This window comes from Canis lupus, chromosome 23, assembly GCF_048164855.1.
Source record: "Canis lupus baileyi chromosome 23, mCanLup2.hap1, whole genome shotgun sequence".
Lineage (NCBI taxonomy): Eukaryota > Metazoa > Chordata > Mammalia > Carnivora > Canidae > Canis > Canis lupus.
The window spans coordinates 10668018-10686436 of NC_132860.1; the positions used below are offsets into that span (position 1 = coordinate 10668018).

General features: G+C 50.5%; 1 protein-coding gene across 1 annotated transcript in view; it reads right to left on the reverse strand.

Moving 5' to 3' along the window:
- Window positions 1–18419, reverse strand: part of OTOG (otogelin) — a 90310-nt gene that overhangs the window by 53418 nt on the left and 18473 nt on the right. The window contains exons 16-23 of the mRNA XM_072793691.1: window positions 16731–16863; window positions 15380–15557; window positions 12830–12954; window positions 11711–11923; window positions 10157–10349; window positions 8549–8623; window positions 8256–8299; window positions 6633–6786 (exon numbers count right to left, since the gene is read on the reverse strand). Of these exons, the coding sequence (XP_072649792.1) occupies window positions 6633–6786; window positions 8256–8299; window positions 8549–8623; window positions 10157–10349; window positions 11711–11923; window positions 12830–12954; window positions 15380–15557; window positions 16731–16863 (1115 nt within the window). The remainder of the gene's footprint in view (window positions 1–6632; window positions 6787–8255; window positions 8300–8548; window positions 8624–10156; window positions 10350–11710; window positions 11924–12829; window positions 12955–15379; window positions 15558–16730; window positions 16864–18419) is intronic.

Here is an 18419-nt window from a genome sequence, read left to right on the forward strand (position 1 = left end):
CTTGAACATGATAAGCAATAAGTGCTGGGAGCTAACCTGGACTGGACCAAGGCCGCATCTCGACCGTGCGCTCACAGACTGACTTCACGTTTGGTTTGTTAATGTCCTACCCCCCATTCTATCTCATTTGTTGTGTGGCTTGTCTTGTGCTTTGCTTTGTGTTACACGTAAGAAGCCAAGTTAATCACATGGTGAAATGTCATTGAGTTTGGAATCCCGAACCTCCTTTATGATCGTGTTCACCTTGCTTTATGACTGAATAAAGCTGACACTGTGGGAAGACACAACCCGTGTGTGCACTTTTCATAGAGTGCTCTTGACACTATACAGTAGCAGCAAAATGCACATTATTTTTAAGCATTCATGGGAGGTTTACCCAGACAACTATACTCTGGACAATAAAAACTCAATACATTTCAAAGGTCTGAAATCCTATATTCTAGGATCATGGTGAAATTAAATTAGAAATCAGGAATGGGGTGCCTGGATGGTGCAGTTGGTTAAGCATCCAGCTCTTGGTTTCAGCTCAGGTCATGATCTCAGGATCATGGGATCAAGCTCCATGTTGGGCTTTGCACACAGAGTCTGCTTGAGATTCTCTCTCCCCCTCCTTCTGCCCCTCCTGCTTGTGCCTTCTCCTCTCTAAAATAAACAAATCTTTAAAATAAGTAAATCACGAACAAACAAGTATAGGAAAAACTCCAAATATTTCAAAATTTAGTAACATTTCTAAATAACTCATAGGTCAAAGCAGAAATCATAAAGGAAATTAGAAAAGATTACAACAAAGATAATGAAAACACATTGTATCAAAATTTGTAGTGAGCCAAAGTGTGCTTACAGAAAAAATTTATAGCTTTAAATACTTACATTAAAAATAACAAAGGGTTACAATAAAAGATCTGAACTAGGAATATAAAATCTAATTAAATCTAAAGTAAGTAGTAAGAAGAAAATAGTAAGAGCAGAAATCGGTGAAACAGAAAACAGTAGGGAAAAAAATCAATGAAACCAGAGTAGGGTCTTCGAAAACATCAATAAAATTGACAACCCCCTGCCTAGACTGGCTAGTAAGAAAAAGTTCAAATTACCAATATCAGGAGAAAAGAGAGAACATCACTGCAGATCCTACAGATATCAAAAGCAAAGTAAAGGAATACTTTGATGATGTAAAGCCAATAAATTTGACAACCTAGATGGAATGGACAGCAAAGAAATAAAATACCTATTAATAAGTTAAATGACATGTGCAAAGTCTTTCTATGAAATGTATGAAACACTGATGAGAGAAATTAAAGAAGACCCAACAAATGGAATAATGCCATATTTGTGCATTGGAGGACTCACTAGTGTGATGTCAACTCTTGCCAACTGACTTCTAGATTCAACACAAAACCAATAAAAATCCCAGAGGCTCTTCTGTAGAAATTCCCTAAGTTCACATGGAAAAGCAAAGACCTAGAAGTGCCCAAAAAATCCTGAAAAAGAACAAAGTTGGATCCCTATCACTTTCTGATTTCAAGACTTACTATAAAGCTTCAGAAATCAAGACAGTATGATACTGGACTACAGACAAACAAAGAGATTAATGGTCCAGAATAGAGTCCTGAAATAGATCCACATTTATACAGTCAATTTATTTTTTTTTAACAAAGAGACCAAAGTAATTCAATAGGGAGAGAAAAGCCTTTTATTAAAATGGGGCTAGAACCACAGGAGATCCATCAGGAAAAAAATGAAATGAAATTTGACTCCATTTTATAATATAGAATCATTTCAGATAGATTATAGAGCCAAATGTAAAAGCTAAAATTATAAAGCTACCAGAGGAAGACATCAGAGAATGTCTTTACAGCCTTGGAGTTGCAATTACTAAGGAGAGGGAGAGCACTGATCATAAAGGGGAAAATGATAGATTAGACATAATCAAAATGTAAAACTGCTTATCAGAAGTTTTTAGATATATTAAAATATATTAAGTAAATAAATAGGCAAACCACAGACAGGGAGAAAATATTTACAATGTATATATTTGATAAGGAAAGAACTACAACTCAATTTAAAGAAAATAGTCAGCCAAATAAGATATGGGCAAAAGACTTGAATGGACACTTCACAAAGGAAGATATACAAATGGCCAAAAAAGGGACGCCTGAGTGGCTCAGTAGTTGAGCGTCTGCCTTCGGCTTAGGGCATGATCCCGGAGTCCTGGGATCGAGTCCCACATCAGGCTTCCTGCATGGAGCCTGCTTCTCCTCCCTCTGCCTATGTTTCTGCACACCGTGTCTCTCATGAATAAATAAAATCTTAAAAAAAATTAAAACAAATGGCCAAAAAAAAAAAAAAAACCCACATGAAAAAGTACCCACTGTCATTAGGGAAAATTACCAGTTAAAATTATAAATTAAAACAATAATGAAATATGACAATGAGTACCTACCACTGGTACTATACGTGAATATTTAAATTTGTCATAACTTAGCAAACTATATGATTAGAATCTACACATCTTACTGTTTATAAATTATGCCTCACTTTAAAAGAATTAAGAGAAAAATAGCAGTGAGGCACCAAAAGTTGACTAGAAGCTGCATAATTAAGGGGAGCCACCATCTGGTTGGAAGAACCCCTAAAATGTCAGTTTCCGTGAATTTTTTTTCTCTTGGCCCAGCCCATTTTCAAGAGAAGAACCCTCTTCATCTCCAGCCTGGGAGGCAGAAGCTTCAATGCCATTATTGTGGAAACCAAGCTGGAGAAGAGGACTGAGGTCCACTAGACTTTCATTTAATCTCCCTGTTTTTACTCTGCATCTCATCCCTCCTGGGGCTCCTGAGATCAAAGTCTCTGATCTGGTTCCAGCAGAAACTTTTACCACCTTTCTCCTGCGGCATGGGGTTAGGGCAGTTGTGTGACATGAGGGAGGAGGCCTGGGGGGGTTGACATGGCCCTGCATGGGATATCCTCCTGTCTCCCCCCACTACCCCACCTTCTGAGATGCCTGGGGCCTCCTGACCCTGAAGCTGTCAACACAACCTAGGCTGTTTCTCCTCGGCCTCCTCCTCTGCAAGCATCAGCTGTCAACTGCTGCTCTGCAAGGTCAGTTTCCACACATCCACTCTTGTTTGTTTCTCAAAAACTATTGACCCATCTTATGCTACTCTCTTTCCCATGCCCGTTCTCTTTGTCCCTGGGGACTTATAGGTTTGGTGTGTGTGTGTTTTTTTTTCCCTCCATTACCAGTATTTCATTGTGGGAGGAAGCAGAGGGGAAAAAAAAGCATGTGTTTAATCCATTGTTTTCCCTGAAGCCACTTAACCTTCCTAAGCCTGTTTTTTTGTGCGGAAAACAGGGGTAATGATGCCTTCCTCCCAAGGTCATTATGAGAATTTCATTACAGACCTGGGCACACTGCCTAGCGCCTGATACACAATAAATATTGGTTGCTTGTCCCTCCTCTACCCATAATTACATCAGACACCAACAGTAGGCTGGCTCATGCCTTCCACCTTCAGCCCAGGCCTTGCCACTTGCCACCTCCCGAGGGATCTTTCCTGCTGCCCACCATTCATTCCTTGCTCCTTCCCTGGCCCGATGCAGACCTGCCTGTTCTTGAGTACTGCTGTGTGTCCAAAACAGAGAGAAGCTCTGTCCTCTGTCCTCAAGGTGCTCTCATCCTGCGGAGCACCTTCTCCTTACCTATTAAGGGATCCTCAGAAGACATCTGCAAATGCATGACATCCAAATGAGGAAAACAATGCTTGTCTGCTCACATAGAGCACTTACTCTGTGTTACTTTACAAATGAGGAAACTAAGACTCAAGGAAGTTAACTAACTCACCTAGTAAGTGGTGGAATCAAGATGCAAGCCTAACTACAGAGTCTGTGCTTACAACCACTGTACTATATACTGCTTAGTGGCCCCAGGACCCTTGGCTTGGCAGCCAGATGCAAAGAAATCTGAAGTGGCACAAACAGCCCTAGTGGCTCTGTAGTGGCTCGGGGTCCTTTGGAACAATACATGGCACCCAGAGATTCTTATAAATGGAGAGGGATATGGGGCCCAGGGTCCCAGAGGGTCCCAGGCAGGGATGGTTAGGATAATACTTAGGCATCTTTGGAAGCCCTACCCCAGCTCCCAAGGGGATATTCCAGAATGGCAGGAAATCCTTGTCCTTTCTTTACAAGTTGAGGCTCTAATAGTTTCCCTTTGACAAACCCCTACAGAATGTGTGTAAGCTCCTCATAGGGCATTTGACACAGCATGCGAGCCACTGTGGCAAATACCCCAGTTCAGTATTAAATATTCAGTATTAAGATTAAGAAAGGGAATTCAGTATTAATATGGCATTCAGTATTAAGGGTTCAGTGTTAAGTATTAAGTATTCAGTATTAAGAAATTCAGTATTGGATAGTGTTCGGTATTAAGAAAGGGAAGAACACAAGTCTTAGGGAGCACTTACTACACAGTGCCTGGCTCCTTGCAGCCACTGCCTCATTCAAATTTCGCAAGAGCCCTGCAAGGTGGGATTACTATCCTCAATTCACAGACGAGGACACCTAGGCTCAGGAAAAGTGACTTGTCTGATGTCACCTAGTCAGTGACAAATATTCAGGTGACTGAGCTGGGGGGGCCTCCCCCCTCCCCCCAGGACTCTGGACTGTCCATGTTCTCAATACAGCTTCAGGACCTGAACTGAACTTTAAAAGGCCAAGAACAGAGGAAGAGGATTCCAGTGCTGCCCTGCTCAGACTCAGCCAACAAACAACCAGTCGCAGCTTACGGACAAGAAAACGGATGCCCAGGTGGCCGTGTAACTTGTCACAGGTTACCCAGCCCATTAGAAATCTTCACATTCTATCCATCCCTTTGTTAACCTGGGGATTGAAAAGGGAATACCACTCTGGCTTTTTTATCTGAGTTAAGCTAATTCTTAATGGTGGATAATGTTCTAGAACCCTGCTATTCAAATTGTAGTGGCCAGACCAGCAGTATTGGGATCTCCTGGGAGCTTGCTAGAAATGCAGAGTTACAGGTCCCCCCTGCCCAGGCCTCCTGAATCAGGCTCAAATCCCTGATGGTGCATGCGCATGCACATTAATGTTTGAGGAGTATAGTTTGAGACCACAAAGCACTGTCATGAGAGCACTCTCACTGAATCCTTCATTCCCGAGCCCCTCTGGGAGGGAGTCAGCAGCCCTCATTGTACAGATGAAAACATGTTCAGGGAAGTCACAGGATGGGTCACTGGCCCAGCTCTCAGTTCCACCTGGCCTCTGTGGCCTTGTCATCACAGGTGGCAGTGAGCAACCCTCAGTTCCTGACCCCAGAGGCAATGGCTCTCCCTGTCCTCAGAGAGGCAGGCTTGTACACACAAGGAGAGTGACGCAAGGGGCCTTCAATGACAGACATTCCTCATAAGCTCCTCTGGGGCCTATGTGGCAGCAAGTATCGTCCACACCCTGCCACTTAAGTGGTGGCAAGGATTCTGTGGCAAGGATCCTCAAAAGGAGGCTTTTGAGACCTCACAGGGGTCTCTTGTGGATGCCTTTGCCTGGGAAGGGGTGGCTCCTAGCCCACAATATGACCTCTGTATGGGGGACCAGACCCCCGGCCTCACAGAGCTGGCATGCTCTGGCCAAAGGGCAGGATCCGGAGTAAGCAAAGTTGGGTTTGAGTCACGGCTCCTGGACCAACCACTTCTCTCCACCCTGCCCTTCGCCTCAGTTTCTTCATCTGCAAAAGGAGAGTAATGATCCTTCCTTCCTTCCTCCCAAAGAGGCTCTGAGATTGAAGGAGGTGATAAAAGCAAGTTGTCTTATAAATAGTAAAGCCGGAACTGACTATTCCCTCGTCTTACCAGCTTGATCCCCCCACCCCCTCACTTCCCTTGACTGCCAGGCCTGGCCAGAACTCCCAGCTGACCACCAAGCTCTGCCCCAGCTGAAGGACAACCCTGGGCTGCCAAGTCATTGAATCAGGCAGCGAACTTCTTGGCCCACACCTGAAGTGAGACCAGAATCAGGAACAAGCACTGGTGAAGAAGGATGCCAGCCCCGCAGCCCACGAGGCACGCCCACAAAACTCAGCTTGTGTGGTGTCTCAGACACCTGGGTGGGAGACTATTTCCACTGGGTGGGGCCTTTCTTTTTGGAGTATTACAGGGGCACCAGCCCTCCACCTGAGGGCTCTGGTCAGGCCTTCGTAGAGAAAGGGGCAGAGGGGTGAAACATGGCTTTTCTCTCATGGGCTTCAACCCACTCCTCTGGAGCGTGCCACACACCCCATTCAGTGCTTCCACTTCAGCAATGCCTGTACTCCTCATGACAACATGCTGAAGTGGTAGGCGTTATTATCATTCCCACTGTACAGATGAAAAACAGAGCCTCAGACAGGCTAGGCCTTTTCATCATCCAAGGTCACACCACAGCAAGAAGCAGAGCCAAGAAGGATCCATTCCAGGCTGGGTCCCCACACCACTGTTCTTTCTCAGATTCTGTGCTGGCCCTTACATGATCACACAGCCATCCCTCCTGCGTGGCCAAGTGAGGAATTCCTTGCCCCTCCCTCTGTCTCGTGGCCCCTGGCTCTGCCAGCCTCCTGGAGAGGGGGACCAGGCAATATGGATACTCACCCCTGGGGACAGGCACAGCCCGAGAGACAGGGGCCATGAGCTGGCACGCTCAGGTTCAGCAGCTGCTGCTCACATGTCCTCTCTCTGCTCAGGCTGGGGTCGGCGTGCAGGTCACTGCAGTTCACGAAGACCTGGCCCGCCGGGCAGCTGATGGCTGGAAGAGAAGACGGTGGCTGCTGGGAGGAGCCTGGATGCTCAGCAGGATGTTTGAGACACCAGGCCCTAGTGTCAGGTGAGGGGAGGGGAGCTCCTGGGTGGCAGGGGTGGCCAGGGAGACCTAGCGACCCAACAGCTGGACGGTGCAGGGAGAGATGGGGTGATGATGCTTTCAGAGGCATTCCTTGGGTTCCCAGATGCACATCATAGAGGGAGGGAGGGCTGTGTGCTGACACACAGGACAAGCACCACACTACCAGTACCAAGGGTATCACGTCCTCTCCACCAGATACTGCTCCAGGCACTTCACATGCGTTATCATACTGGATCCTGCAACAACTCTGTGAGGTATTAGCATCCCCCATTTCCCATACAATGGAAAGAAGGGACTTCTGCTTTCAAAGCCATAATAAGGCGAGAGAAGTACCTCCAAAGAGACCAGGAGATGAGCCAGAAAGAGGATTGTGATGCAGCATGGCCAGAGGACTTTTAACAACAGGAAAGTCAATTTCCCATGACCTATGTTTCTGTGATATAAACCCCCCCCTCTCTCTGAGCCTTCAATCAAGTCAGCTGTGCATGCTTACACCTCGTGTAAGTGATCTTTTTTAGGGAAATCAATAAAAAGGAGGTGAGTTTCAAGCCCAGCTTGGGATGGCGCAGAGAGAAACGAATAGGCACAGGAGATGAGGTAAAAGTCCCAAAGAGGAAGCAGTCTGAAGCCAAAAGCAACAAAAAGAAAACACAGAATTCCAGGCCATATATGCAAAAGAGGAAGCGAAGGCTCAGAGAGGTGAAGTGAGTTACCCAGGGCTGAACAGCCTGCAAGCACTAGGCAAGATTTGAACCCAGGGCTGCCAGACTCTGGAAGCCCTGTTCTTTGCCACCTGCCATATGAGTATTCTCTGACCCCTCTGTGCCAATCCCCATCCTCACTGCTCCCTGCCCTCCTGCTCCAGTGCCCTCTCTACCATCTCCACCTCCTTCACAGGCTGCCCCACCACCATGCTACCTTACCCCCACCTCTATTGTCTGGGACGGTCTCAAAGGCCCAGGCTGTCCTCCCCAGCTCTGTGCCCCCAAGTCTACCACATGGCTGGGCACAGAGTCAGCCTTAGCAGATGAGTGACAGCTCAGATCGGGAAACCCAGGCCCCATGGGAGGTCGAGGGACTGTCCAAACAGCCCCGCTGGCTGCCCCTGATGAAGACAGAGTCTCAGCCTCTCCTTCTTGAGAAGCAGGAGGGACAGCCGCTAGCGTGGGGCTGAGGTTGGGCCAGGATTTCTGGATGCCGCCCTCCAAACTGGAGCCTCTCCCAAGGCGGCAAGGAATACAGGAGGCTCAGTGTGAGGCAAGACGTGGCTGGGCTCTCTCCGTCCTGGTCTATCTTCAAGCTCCCCACTCTCCTCTCCATAACCCCACTACTGTGGAGGAGCCCCCAGGAGAACCCGTCCCCTTCCACCTTACCTGGGGCTCTGCTATCGCAGCTCATGACTCCATCTTTACAGTGGCTGCAGAGAGAGGGGGAGTGGGGGCGCACTGGGATTAGCTGACTCAGTCACTGCAGAGCCACAGACTGTAAGCTGCTGTGCTCGGGCCCCTGCAGGGCTCAGACATGTATCCCCTCTCTGTCCCTGGCCCACTGCACAGAGGCGGAGGGTGAGCACTGCTTTGTGGAAAGATCTGCTCGGCTGTATTTTCTTCAGTCAGCAACTTCCATTTAAAGAGAGGACACTGACGCTGCTATCTAGGGAGCTCACCAGTGGCCCAGAGATGGGATGTCGCTGTCTCCAGGGGGATAGTCCATTCCTTGAAAGTGGCAGGAGCACTGGTTCCTGTAAAACCCAGGACCAGAGAAAAGTGAGCCGACTCAGGAGCCAGGTTAGGGACTGCCGAGGATGGGGACCCCAGCCCTCAGCAGCCAGGGGTATAAGGGCACAGAGATGAGAAATGGCATCTGCTGTGACAGGTGACACATCTCCAGGGAGTGGGGAAGCCAGACTGGCACCAGGAACCGAGGTCAGGGCCATCCAGCGAGCCAGAACAAAGATAGCCTCTCTGGTCTCTGTCCACCCGAAGCCAACCTCCCTGGGGCCAGGGAAAAGAGAGGTGACAAGAACAGGGCCACGCTTCCTGAGCCCGGGCTGGTGAGAGGGACAGATGCAGGAAGGGTATTCTCCTCCTGCTCATTCACACCCAGCATTTGTTCTGATCGCTCAGTGCCCACACCATACCGATTGTTAAACATTCTGAACACCAGGCTAGGCCCTCCAAATATGTCATCTCATCTATTCCTCACAGGGTCCCTTATGCTCTCTTTTGGCTCCTCTTTGTAGGTCAGCTGAGGCCAAAGACAGTATCCTCCTCACACATCTTCCATGGCCCCTGCCAGTCCTGGCAAAGGACAGGCCTTGGAGCAAACCAACTGAAGGCTGGAAGGGATGTCTGAACTCATCCAACCCCTGTGCTTCTCAGCCACCTTCTCCCTCTCCAACCCCTCCCCCCATATAAACCTCAGAGGCCCTTTTGTTGGCAATACTCAACCGCCAGGGGTGGGGATCTCAAAAGAGGATCCTATAGTTTGGAAAGGTCTCTGAGTGATTGCGATATACCCCCTACAGGAGCCCCTCTCCAGCCCCCACCTCTCAGTGGAATGTGACACCATTCTAGAGGAGAAGCAGGCCAAGAGGGGACCAAGGGCTTTGCCAGTCAGCCCTGGGATCCTGTGAGGTCACCACCTCCCACCCCTGCCTCCAATCACACTAAGGACACGCCTCAACCAGCCTCAGAGCTAGCTGTTCCCTTGGCCTAGAGCACTCTTCCCTCACTTCACCCCATCTTTGCTCACGTCACCTCAGCAGAAAGGCCTTCCTCCTGTACTCACCCCATGCGACACAACAGTAACCCCTCCCACCTGTTTGTAGCTTGTTACCACCAGACCCTTTAAGTGTCTGTTTTTTTATTAATCTGTCCTGGCACAAGAATGTGAGCTCCATGAGGGCAGGATTCTGTTTTGTCTGCTGCTGAATTTCCAGGGTCTAGAATTGTCTAGAACATACGAGGTGGTCAATAAATATTTGTGAAAGGAAAGAGGAGATGAAGGGAGAGAGGCTGTTTCTGTGGGCTTGTTATTCTGTCTCATGGGGCAGCCAGGCTGGAGTGGTCTAAAGAGCTGGGGCTGAGGAAAAAGGCCTGGAGGGAGGGGTCCAAGGGAGAAAACCCACCCACCCAGCCACCCAACAAGCTCTGCCCTATGACTATGAGATGAAGCAGGGACATGAGAAATGCAGTCAGCCTCCCCAGCCTCAGATGCCCTCCTCAGCTTCCCCCCTCCCACTCCCTGACAGAGGTCAAGCTAGCCCACTCACCTAGGAACACAGAGGTCAGCCTGGGTATCCAGATAGGTGTCCGGCGGGCAGGTACAGCCTTCTACACACTCATCCCCACTGAGGTCACTGCTGCCACCAGCCCCACAGGTCACAGGGCCGGCCAGGTCCTGGCAGGTTTGTCCACACAGGGCCACACAGGGGCTATACTCCTTGGTGGCCTCACAGGACAGTGCTGTAGTGGGAAATGAAACCGTGTGCTTTGTCTCCCTCCTCCCCACAATTGTGTGGGGGTGGGGTCATCATCCTGATGAGAACTGAGAACCAGAGAAGAACTTTGTTCAAGGTCACAGAGCGGATCAAGGTCAGACATGGGATTTGAACCCAGGTCTGACTGCAGAGTCCCACTTCCTCCCACTACAATGGCACAGTGGCAGGGCTGGGTCCCCTTCTAGAGCTCAGCCTGGACCCTGCCATTGGTATTTCTTTTTCTCCGCAGGGTGTTCCTCTTAGGTAGTGATACTTGGGGAGGGCAGAGGTCACCACTCACTGACAGTCCTACACCCATCCATCACCTACACATAGACACAGGCACAGGCACAGGTGGGTATTCCACACACTTCTGTCCCTCTCACTTCCACAACTATAACACACGTGGGCTGTGAAGATCAATGTGGCCCATTTAGCAGCCTCTTAGGGCCCTCTGTCCAAAGATTCAAGGCTACTCTCCTCATCTGGCCAGCATCCCACTCCCTCAGGGTCTCCTGTACCTGCCAGAGCCAGACTGTCAAGCTGTTGTTCTCACCCAGTCTACACATCAGTCTCCATTTAAAAATGTTGATGCCGACCCCCATTGCCAGATATGTTCTTTTCATCGATACTGAACGTAGCACAGATATGTGCATTTTTCTTTAAAAGCTCCTATGGTGAGTCCAATGTGCAGCCAGGGTTACAAACCACTGGTCCTGTCTAGTCGCCTCTGGAGAAACTCTGGTTCAGAGAGTGGCAGGGCCTTGCCAGGGGCACACAGCAGTTACCTGCAGGGCTGGCACAGACCTCAGATCTCTTGGCTCCCAAGACAGACTCTTTTCATTTCTTCAACAAACATGTGCTAAGAGCTCACTGTGAGTGGGGCTTGTGCTAGGGCTGGGGGCACAGAGACAACTGAGACATGGGGAGGACTGTGGCCCAGGTGTGGGAGGGTGAGCAAGGGCCAGCTCATGCCCATTGAGGCATATGTGCACTGAGGGCAATGGGAGCCAGTGATCTCGAGAAGGCTCGCTCGGGCTGCAGGGAGGCCTACTGGGAAGCCCCAGCCCCGGGTGGTGGCAGTGGAGGTGGTGACAAGTGGGTGGATTTCAATCTCCAATTGACAGGCCTGGCAGGACTTGGAGATGGGCTGGAGGTGAGGGTAACAGAGAAGCAGCCAGTGTCACATGTCCTGAGTGGCAGGCCTGGGTGGCCAAGGGGATGGACAGCATGGAAGAGGGGTGGGGTGGGGGGTGGCAGGTGGCAGAGGGGCAGGTGAACACATGGGTCTGGAGCTCAGGCTCCTCGGGCCACCCTCCTGTGGGGGCACCTGTGTGGGGCACTCACCACAGGCAGGCACGTGGGCACGGAAGTCAACGGGGAGCCCATGGCGCCGGCACAGGTGAGCATAGTGGGCCAGTGTGGCACACAGGCAGGGCTGCCCGCAGCGGCAGGCATCCTGGCGGCACTGCTCAAAGTAGGGCACAGGGCTCAGGTACGCGGAGCAGGGCGCAAACAGCTCCCCGGTGAGCACGCTGCAGGACTGCACTGCAAAGGAGGCTGGATGGGAAGAGCAGGGGTGGGGAGCAGGGAGCTGGTCTGCCTGGTGCCCCGGGCCCCAGCCTCTTCCTGGGGCCTCTCCTACCTCTCCGCGCCCCACCTCACAGTCAGGGTGGTTGGCATGAGAAGGTGGATGGGAGGGTGTGTGTGTGTATAGTAGGCCAGGGCATGGGGGTAAATGACTAAAGGAGGGCGAGGGCGAGGCCGAGGGCGAGTGTGTGTATGTGTGTGTGTAGCACATTCATGCAACATGGTCCACCTTGCACGGGATATGAATCCACATGCTGGGAGGAGTGAACAAAACTCCTGCTTACGCTGTGGTCCAGAGACTGCACAACTTACAGGGCGAAGGGGAAGGGGAAGGCCTCAGAGGGAGAGAAAGGTGGGAAGGCAGATGGGCATTGAAGGAGGCGTGGGCAGGGCAACTGCAATTTTAAACAAGGTCAGGAAGGCATGTCTGTGGCGACAGGAAGTGTGAACTACAAGTTGAAGAGGTGAGGGAGTATGGCCGGTGTTTAGTGAGGGAAGAGCATTCCAGGTGGAGGGAAGGGCAAGTCTAAAGGCCTGGAGCAGAGAGCAGACCTGGCTGTGGAGGAGGAACAGCAAGAGGCGGGTGGCTGCAGCAGCGTGGGGGGCCCGGGGGACAGGCAGAGTGCAGGGCCTAGTGGGGCCACCGTGAGGGCTTAGGCTTTCACCCTGAGATGGGAGAGCCAGCACCCATCCGCGTCTATGCAGCAGCGGTAGGGCCTGAAGCTCCCATGTGCCCAGCCCTTACTGGGAGGGAACAAAAGTCCCCTCTCTGCAGCTCCCCCACCTGCCCTTATCACTTCTGCCCCCCCTGCCCAGCCTCCTCAGGCCCAGAGTTCCCATCTCACTCCTCTCCAGTCCCCCCCACTCCCTACTCACCTGCTTGCAAGTGCACATCACAGGGGTCCAGCGGGGAGCCGGAGACCAGTGGGGAGCAGGCAGACAGTGTTTTCCAGGAGTTGCCAAAGAGCTGTGGGGTGCTCTCGGGCACACCCACCGGGGACCTGCAGTCACGGCATAGCCACACTCACACACGTGCCATGTGTACTCAGGTGGACGTAGAGCATACGCCCAAATAAGTGTCTACTCACATATACACACACAGACCAAGCATGAGCCCACACACTCAGAGACACGCATGCCACACAGACCTACAAACACCACTCACACGCACCCTCACCACACACACAGACATATGCAGAGCACAAATATATGCCAGACATGCAGACAGCCAAGGGAGTCTACACCGTCACATACAAACACAGACGATTATGGATGTATACACATGCGCACACACGTCACATTTAACAGGCTATCTAACAGGCTCCAAAGGGGCTCAAACGTGGCTGGGGGCCACCTCCTACCCTATGTTCACCACCTACTCCCAGCTCTTCATGTCGGACAGAAACAGGGACGCCGTGAACCAAACTTCCCCGGATTAAACCTTCCTCTTTCCTTCTCCATGAGCAGCTCCTGCAAGTTCCTTTGCCTAACCTTCCCCTCTAGCCAGGAAATAGTCATGCGAGTGGTAATAAAGGAAGGAAAGGGGGAAAGCATGCCTCCTGGACATCACCAGTCTCCAAGACGGCAGGCCGCAGAGACCCTAAGGCGCAGGGCTGGGACAGGTGCTGCCGCGCTCAGCACGCTACCCTTGCGCTCCTGAGCAGTGCGAGCACAGCAACTTCTCTGCCCAGAGCTCCCATTGGGGAGAGCTGCAAGTCGCCCACCCACTAAGCAAGGGGCTGTCTCCACCAGGCTGGCCAGTTGCCCTCATGTCCACCCCGCCAAGCAAGACAGAGTAGAATGCTACTTTTTTTTTTTTTTTTTTTTAATGTGCATGCATTTAAAAGCTCTTCGTTTCTTCTTATTCTTGTTTTTCCGAAAGAATCTGAAGAATGTCCTCTCTGGCTGAAGAAAGCCTCTCCTTTTTTTTTTTTTTTTTCTTTTTTTTCCTCTCCTTTTTACTTCTGCATCACCTAATGCATGTAACTTGAAAAAGCAGCCAGAACCTCTAACCTTCAAGGTCAACCCTTGATTCCCCTTTCTGGAAAGTCTGACTCTCGTCCCCTCCCAAGTCCCTAAACCGTATCCACACCCAGACAGGCTTTCTCTCGATTCTCGGTCAGGCCTCGGGAAACAGCCTTCCCCTGAAGGTGGGGAGGCTCACATGGTGCAACCCTCATGCACTAGGCAGGAAAGATCTATGGCTTAGACCGGCCCACTGAGCAGGGAGCCCGATACGGAGCTGGATCCCAGGACCCTGAGATCACGCCCGGAGCTGAAGGCGGACGCTTAACTGACTGAGCCACCCAGGCGCCCTAAATATCAATAACCTGAGGTAAAGAAATCACCGTAATAACAAATTCATAGACGATCTGTGTGTGCCTGTTGCTCTCTGGGCTACTCACAAGATCCCCGGAAACATCTGAACTACAAACCGGGAACATCTGTCAGATTCCCTCAAGCTGCCCTCACTCTCTGTGAAGATGCTTAAAGTCTGACATCCAGAAATCTTCCCAACTGGCTGCCCTTAGAACTCAGGCACGGGCTTAACATTTAATCCAATTCATAACCATCGGTGTTCTTTCATTTCCATAGAAATGTCTTTTATTTAATACCTGATTACTTGAACCATAAGCCTAGCTGTGAGAATACACCTGCAACCACTGTTTCCTGAAATGGGTTTAATTCAACCGATCTGAGACTGAATCAATGAGTGAAACCACCTACCACCCCAACTTTTTTTTTTGGGGGGGGGGGAGTATAGAAAGCAGGAGTTTGGGCATCAATGGCTCACTGGAGGCCTACGCTCAGCTCATCTAAAGGTGTTCCCAGGGCAGCCCGGGTGGCCCAGCGGTTTAGCGCCGCCGTGGCCCAGGGCGTGACCTTGGAGACCCGGGATCGAGGCCCGCGTCGGGCTCCCTGCGTGGAGCCTGCTTCTCCCTCTGCCTGTGTCTCTCATGAATAAATACATAAAATCTTAAAAAAAAAAAAAAAAAAAAAAAAAGGTGTGTTCCCAGTCAATTAAAACAAGGAAACGCGTGAACCAAATCCAATCCAGCCGAGGCCTACCAACTTCAGGACCTCACTGTAGCACCGCCCTTCTCACGGCACGAGCCGTAGATCTCTCGCACTAGGATCGCAGCGCTCACTCATTAAAACCAGGATCCTCGGGCCCCAACCCAGGAGACCCCAGAGACGTAGAGGCGAGGAGTCGGCATCTCCACGGGCTCCTCGGGCGAGTCCTCCGCACCGGGGAGACCCTGAGGCACCGCCTCGGAGAAACACGCTTCAGTGTAAAGGCCGAGGCATAAGTGATCAACGGCGCATGCGTGGCCCCGTCACGGAGGCCGCTCAAGGGGGAGCGCCTCGCTGGGCCTTCAGGGGCCCACCCCCCCCGCCTTCTGCTTCCGGGGCAGGGGCACGTACAGGAAGTCGTCCTGCGTGTTGCCGTTGAAGGTGCCGCAGAGGCCCACGGTGTCGTCCGCCCATCGCTGGTCCACCTGCAGGTAGAGCCGCAGCCCTTGGCGGTCGTAGAGCACCCGCACGCCCACGTTGGTCCTCACCCGCAGGGACGTGGACGACAGCCTCCGGATCTCAAAGGCGTCTGGGCAACAGAACCGCGGTAGGGAGGTGGGAAGTTGTGCCCACGTCCGCCCCCCCCCCCCACGCTGCCCGCAGGGCCTCGCCGACCTCTGACCCCTGACCCCGTGCCCCGCCAGCCTGGTCCACACCCGCCGAAGCCCTCCCAAGGGAGCGGTTGGCTTGGGGCGCCTTGAGGAAATCCTGTTGCCAGGGCAACCCCGGCTGAGAATTTTTCTCTCTCTCTTTTTTTTTTTTAAGTATGAAATGCCAATTAAAAGTTTTTCCTCCATAAGAAACTGATAATAACTTCCTTCTGTAGCAAAGGAGAATTCTGTTAACTACCCTTTTTTTGTTTTGTTTCGTTTTCCACAATGGCCACCAGGAAGCTCACGATGTGGTTTTAGATTCAATTGTAGCTATTTCCAATTTTTTTTTTCAATTTTTTAATTGTAGTGAATTTTTCACCTTTTGTGGCTTGCATTTATTTGGTCTCTTTACACCCCCCCTCCCCCTGCATCCCCACTCTTCTTGTTCTTGAACCCTTATTCTTTTTTTCTTTTCTTTTTTTTGGGGGGGGGGGGGCTTTATAATTTTCTCTGGTGCTATTTTATTTCTTAACAGTTTTGTCATTTTTGTTAGATGTGCTTCCTACAAGCTACCACAGATCCCTTGTGGATTCAGACAGGATAGTAAGTAAATAAGAAACAAATAGCAGGGCCTGGGTGGCTCAGTTAAGCGGTTCACCTTCAGCTCAGGTAATGATCTCGGGGTCCTGGGATCTAGCCCTGTGTAGGGCCCCCTGCTCAGCGGGGAGTCTGCCTCTCCCTCTCCCTCCCCCTCTCCCTCCCCCTCTCCCTCCCCCTCTCCCTCCCCCCCCCCATACTCTCTCTTCTCTCAAACAAAATCTTTAAAAATAATAAAATAGGGATGGAAAACAGCCCCATTCATATCCTTATGTTAGGAGAAGCCATCATACTGCTGTAAAGCCTATTGTCATGTTGGGATGGGACAAAGACCATCTGACGAGTCCCGAGTCCACATTCCTGGGACCAAGGTACCCCTCTGGCCTGATCCACCCAGTATTAGAGAACGTGAGCTCTTGCCCATGTGGCAGTGCCTTTGGCCAGGGGCAGTGCTTAGAAGAAGAGGCCTGGGCAGCCAACTCCCAGCTAGCTCTCGTCCATCAAAGCCGTACCATCTGTGTAGGGTGGGGTGACCTTGTACTGGTCAAACAGAAGGACATCCCCCGCTTGGGTCAGGGTCACCTGCCTCCGAGGGTCCTGATGCAGGATCACTGACACTGACTGGACACAGACTCCATCTTGGTTCTGGAGAAAGAGAAAGTCAGATGGGGCACAGTTAGTCTGTCTGTCCTACTGGTCCCCACAGAGTCCCCAGGAGCAGGGATTCTAGTGCAGCTTGAGGCCAGGAGCAGGCTGAGACAGAGCCCCCAAAGGACATTAGGAGTCCTCTAACCAAATGCCCTCGTCTGGGAATGGGAAGGCAGAAGCTCAGATTGGAGAAGGTTAGTGGCAGAGCTGGGATAATGCAAATAAAGAGAGAGCCAACTCTTAGGCTATTCATGACACAGAGCAGAGCTAGACCCCCTGGATGGCCCAGAGTCTAGCCTCAAAAACACTGGCCTCCCCACTCAAGTACAATATAAGACTTCAATTTCATCCCTGTATAGGTATTTATATAGCACTTTCCTGCAGAGTACTGAGCTCCACTCATAGGCAGGCAAGAAATGAACAAATACTATCTGGGCCTCAGGTTCTCATCTCTAAAATGGGTAGTATGCATCAGGCCCATTCATACTTCCTCCCATGAGAAGACATCAACACAACCATACAGTGATGGAGTGATATACTCATGGGGAGTACATATATGTGTGGGACACAGACATTTAAACAATCACAAAATCAGCTTTTAAATTATTATTGGGATGAGTGCTGCAAAAAGGTGTAGGGTGGGGTGACTAGGAAACCATGTAGTGAAGGAACAAGACAGTCTGCAGAGGTAGGAAAGGCCATTCTCAGGAAAGATAATGGTAATGTAAAAATCATAACAAAACTTTTAATAATGTTAGATTTATTATGATAACAGTTACTTTTAATATGAAGTTACTACGTTCAGGTACTGTTCTAATCTTTTTACACTTATTTACTCACTTAATTCTCATAGCAATCATATTTAGTAAGTCTTACTAATAACCCTATTATGCAGATCAGAAGGCTAACACCCAGGAAAATGTGACCGTTGAGCTGAGATCTGAAGGGTCCATAGAAGGTAGCTGGGAGAAGAGAGAAGGCAAGGAGGGGGACATCCAGGTATAAAGAACAGCTTGTACAAAATTCCCTGACACAGGAAGGCATTTAATGCATCCAAGCACATAAAAGAAGATCAGAGGGCCAGAGGCCACTGAGCAAAGTGGTTTAAGATAAGGTTCAAGAGGTAGGCAGGGCAGGGGCACCTGGGTGGCTCAGTGGTGGAGCGCCTGCCTTTGGCTCAGGCTGGGATCAAGTCCCACATTAGGCTCCCTGCAAGGAGCCTGCTTCTCCCTCTGCCTGTGTCTCTGCCTCTCTCTGTGTGTCTCTCATGAATGAATAAACCAAATCTTTTTTTTTTTTTTTAAAGAACTTGGTTTCTTTTTTTTTTTTTTTTTTAATTTTTTATTTATTTATGATAGTCACAGAGAGAGAGAGAGGCAGAGACACAGGCAGAGGGAGAAGCAGGCTCCATGCACCGGGAGCCCGACGTGGGATTCGATCCCGGGTCTCCAGGATCGCGCCCTGGGCCAAAGGCAGGCGCTAAACCGCTGCGCCACCCAGGGATCCCTGAATAAACCAAATCTTAAAGAAAAAAAAAAAAAAAGATAGGCAGG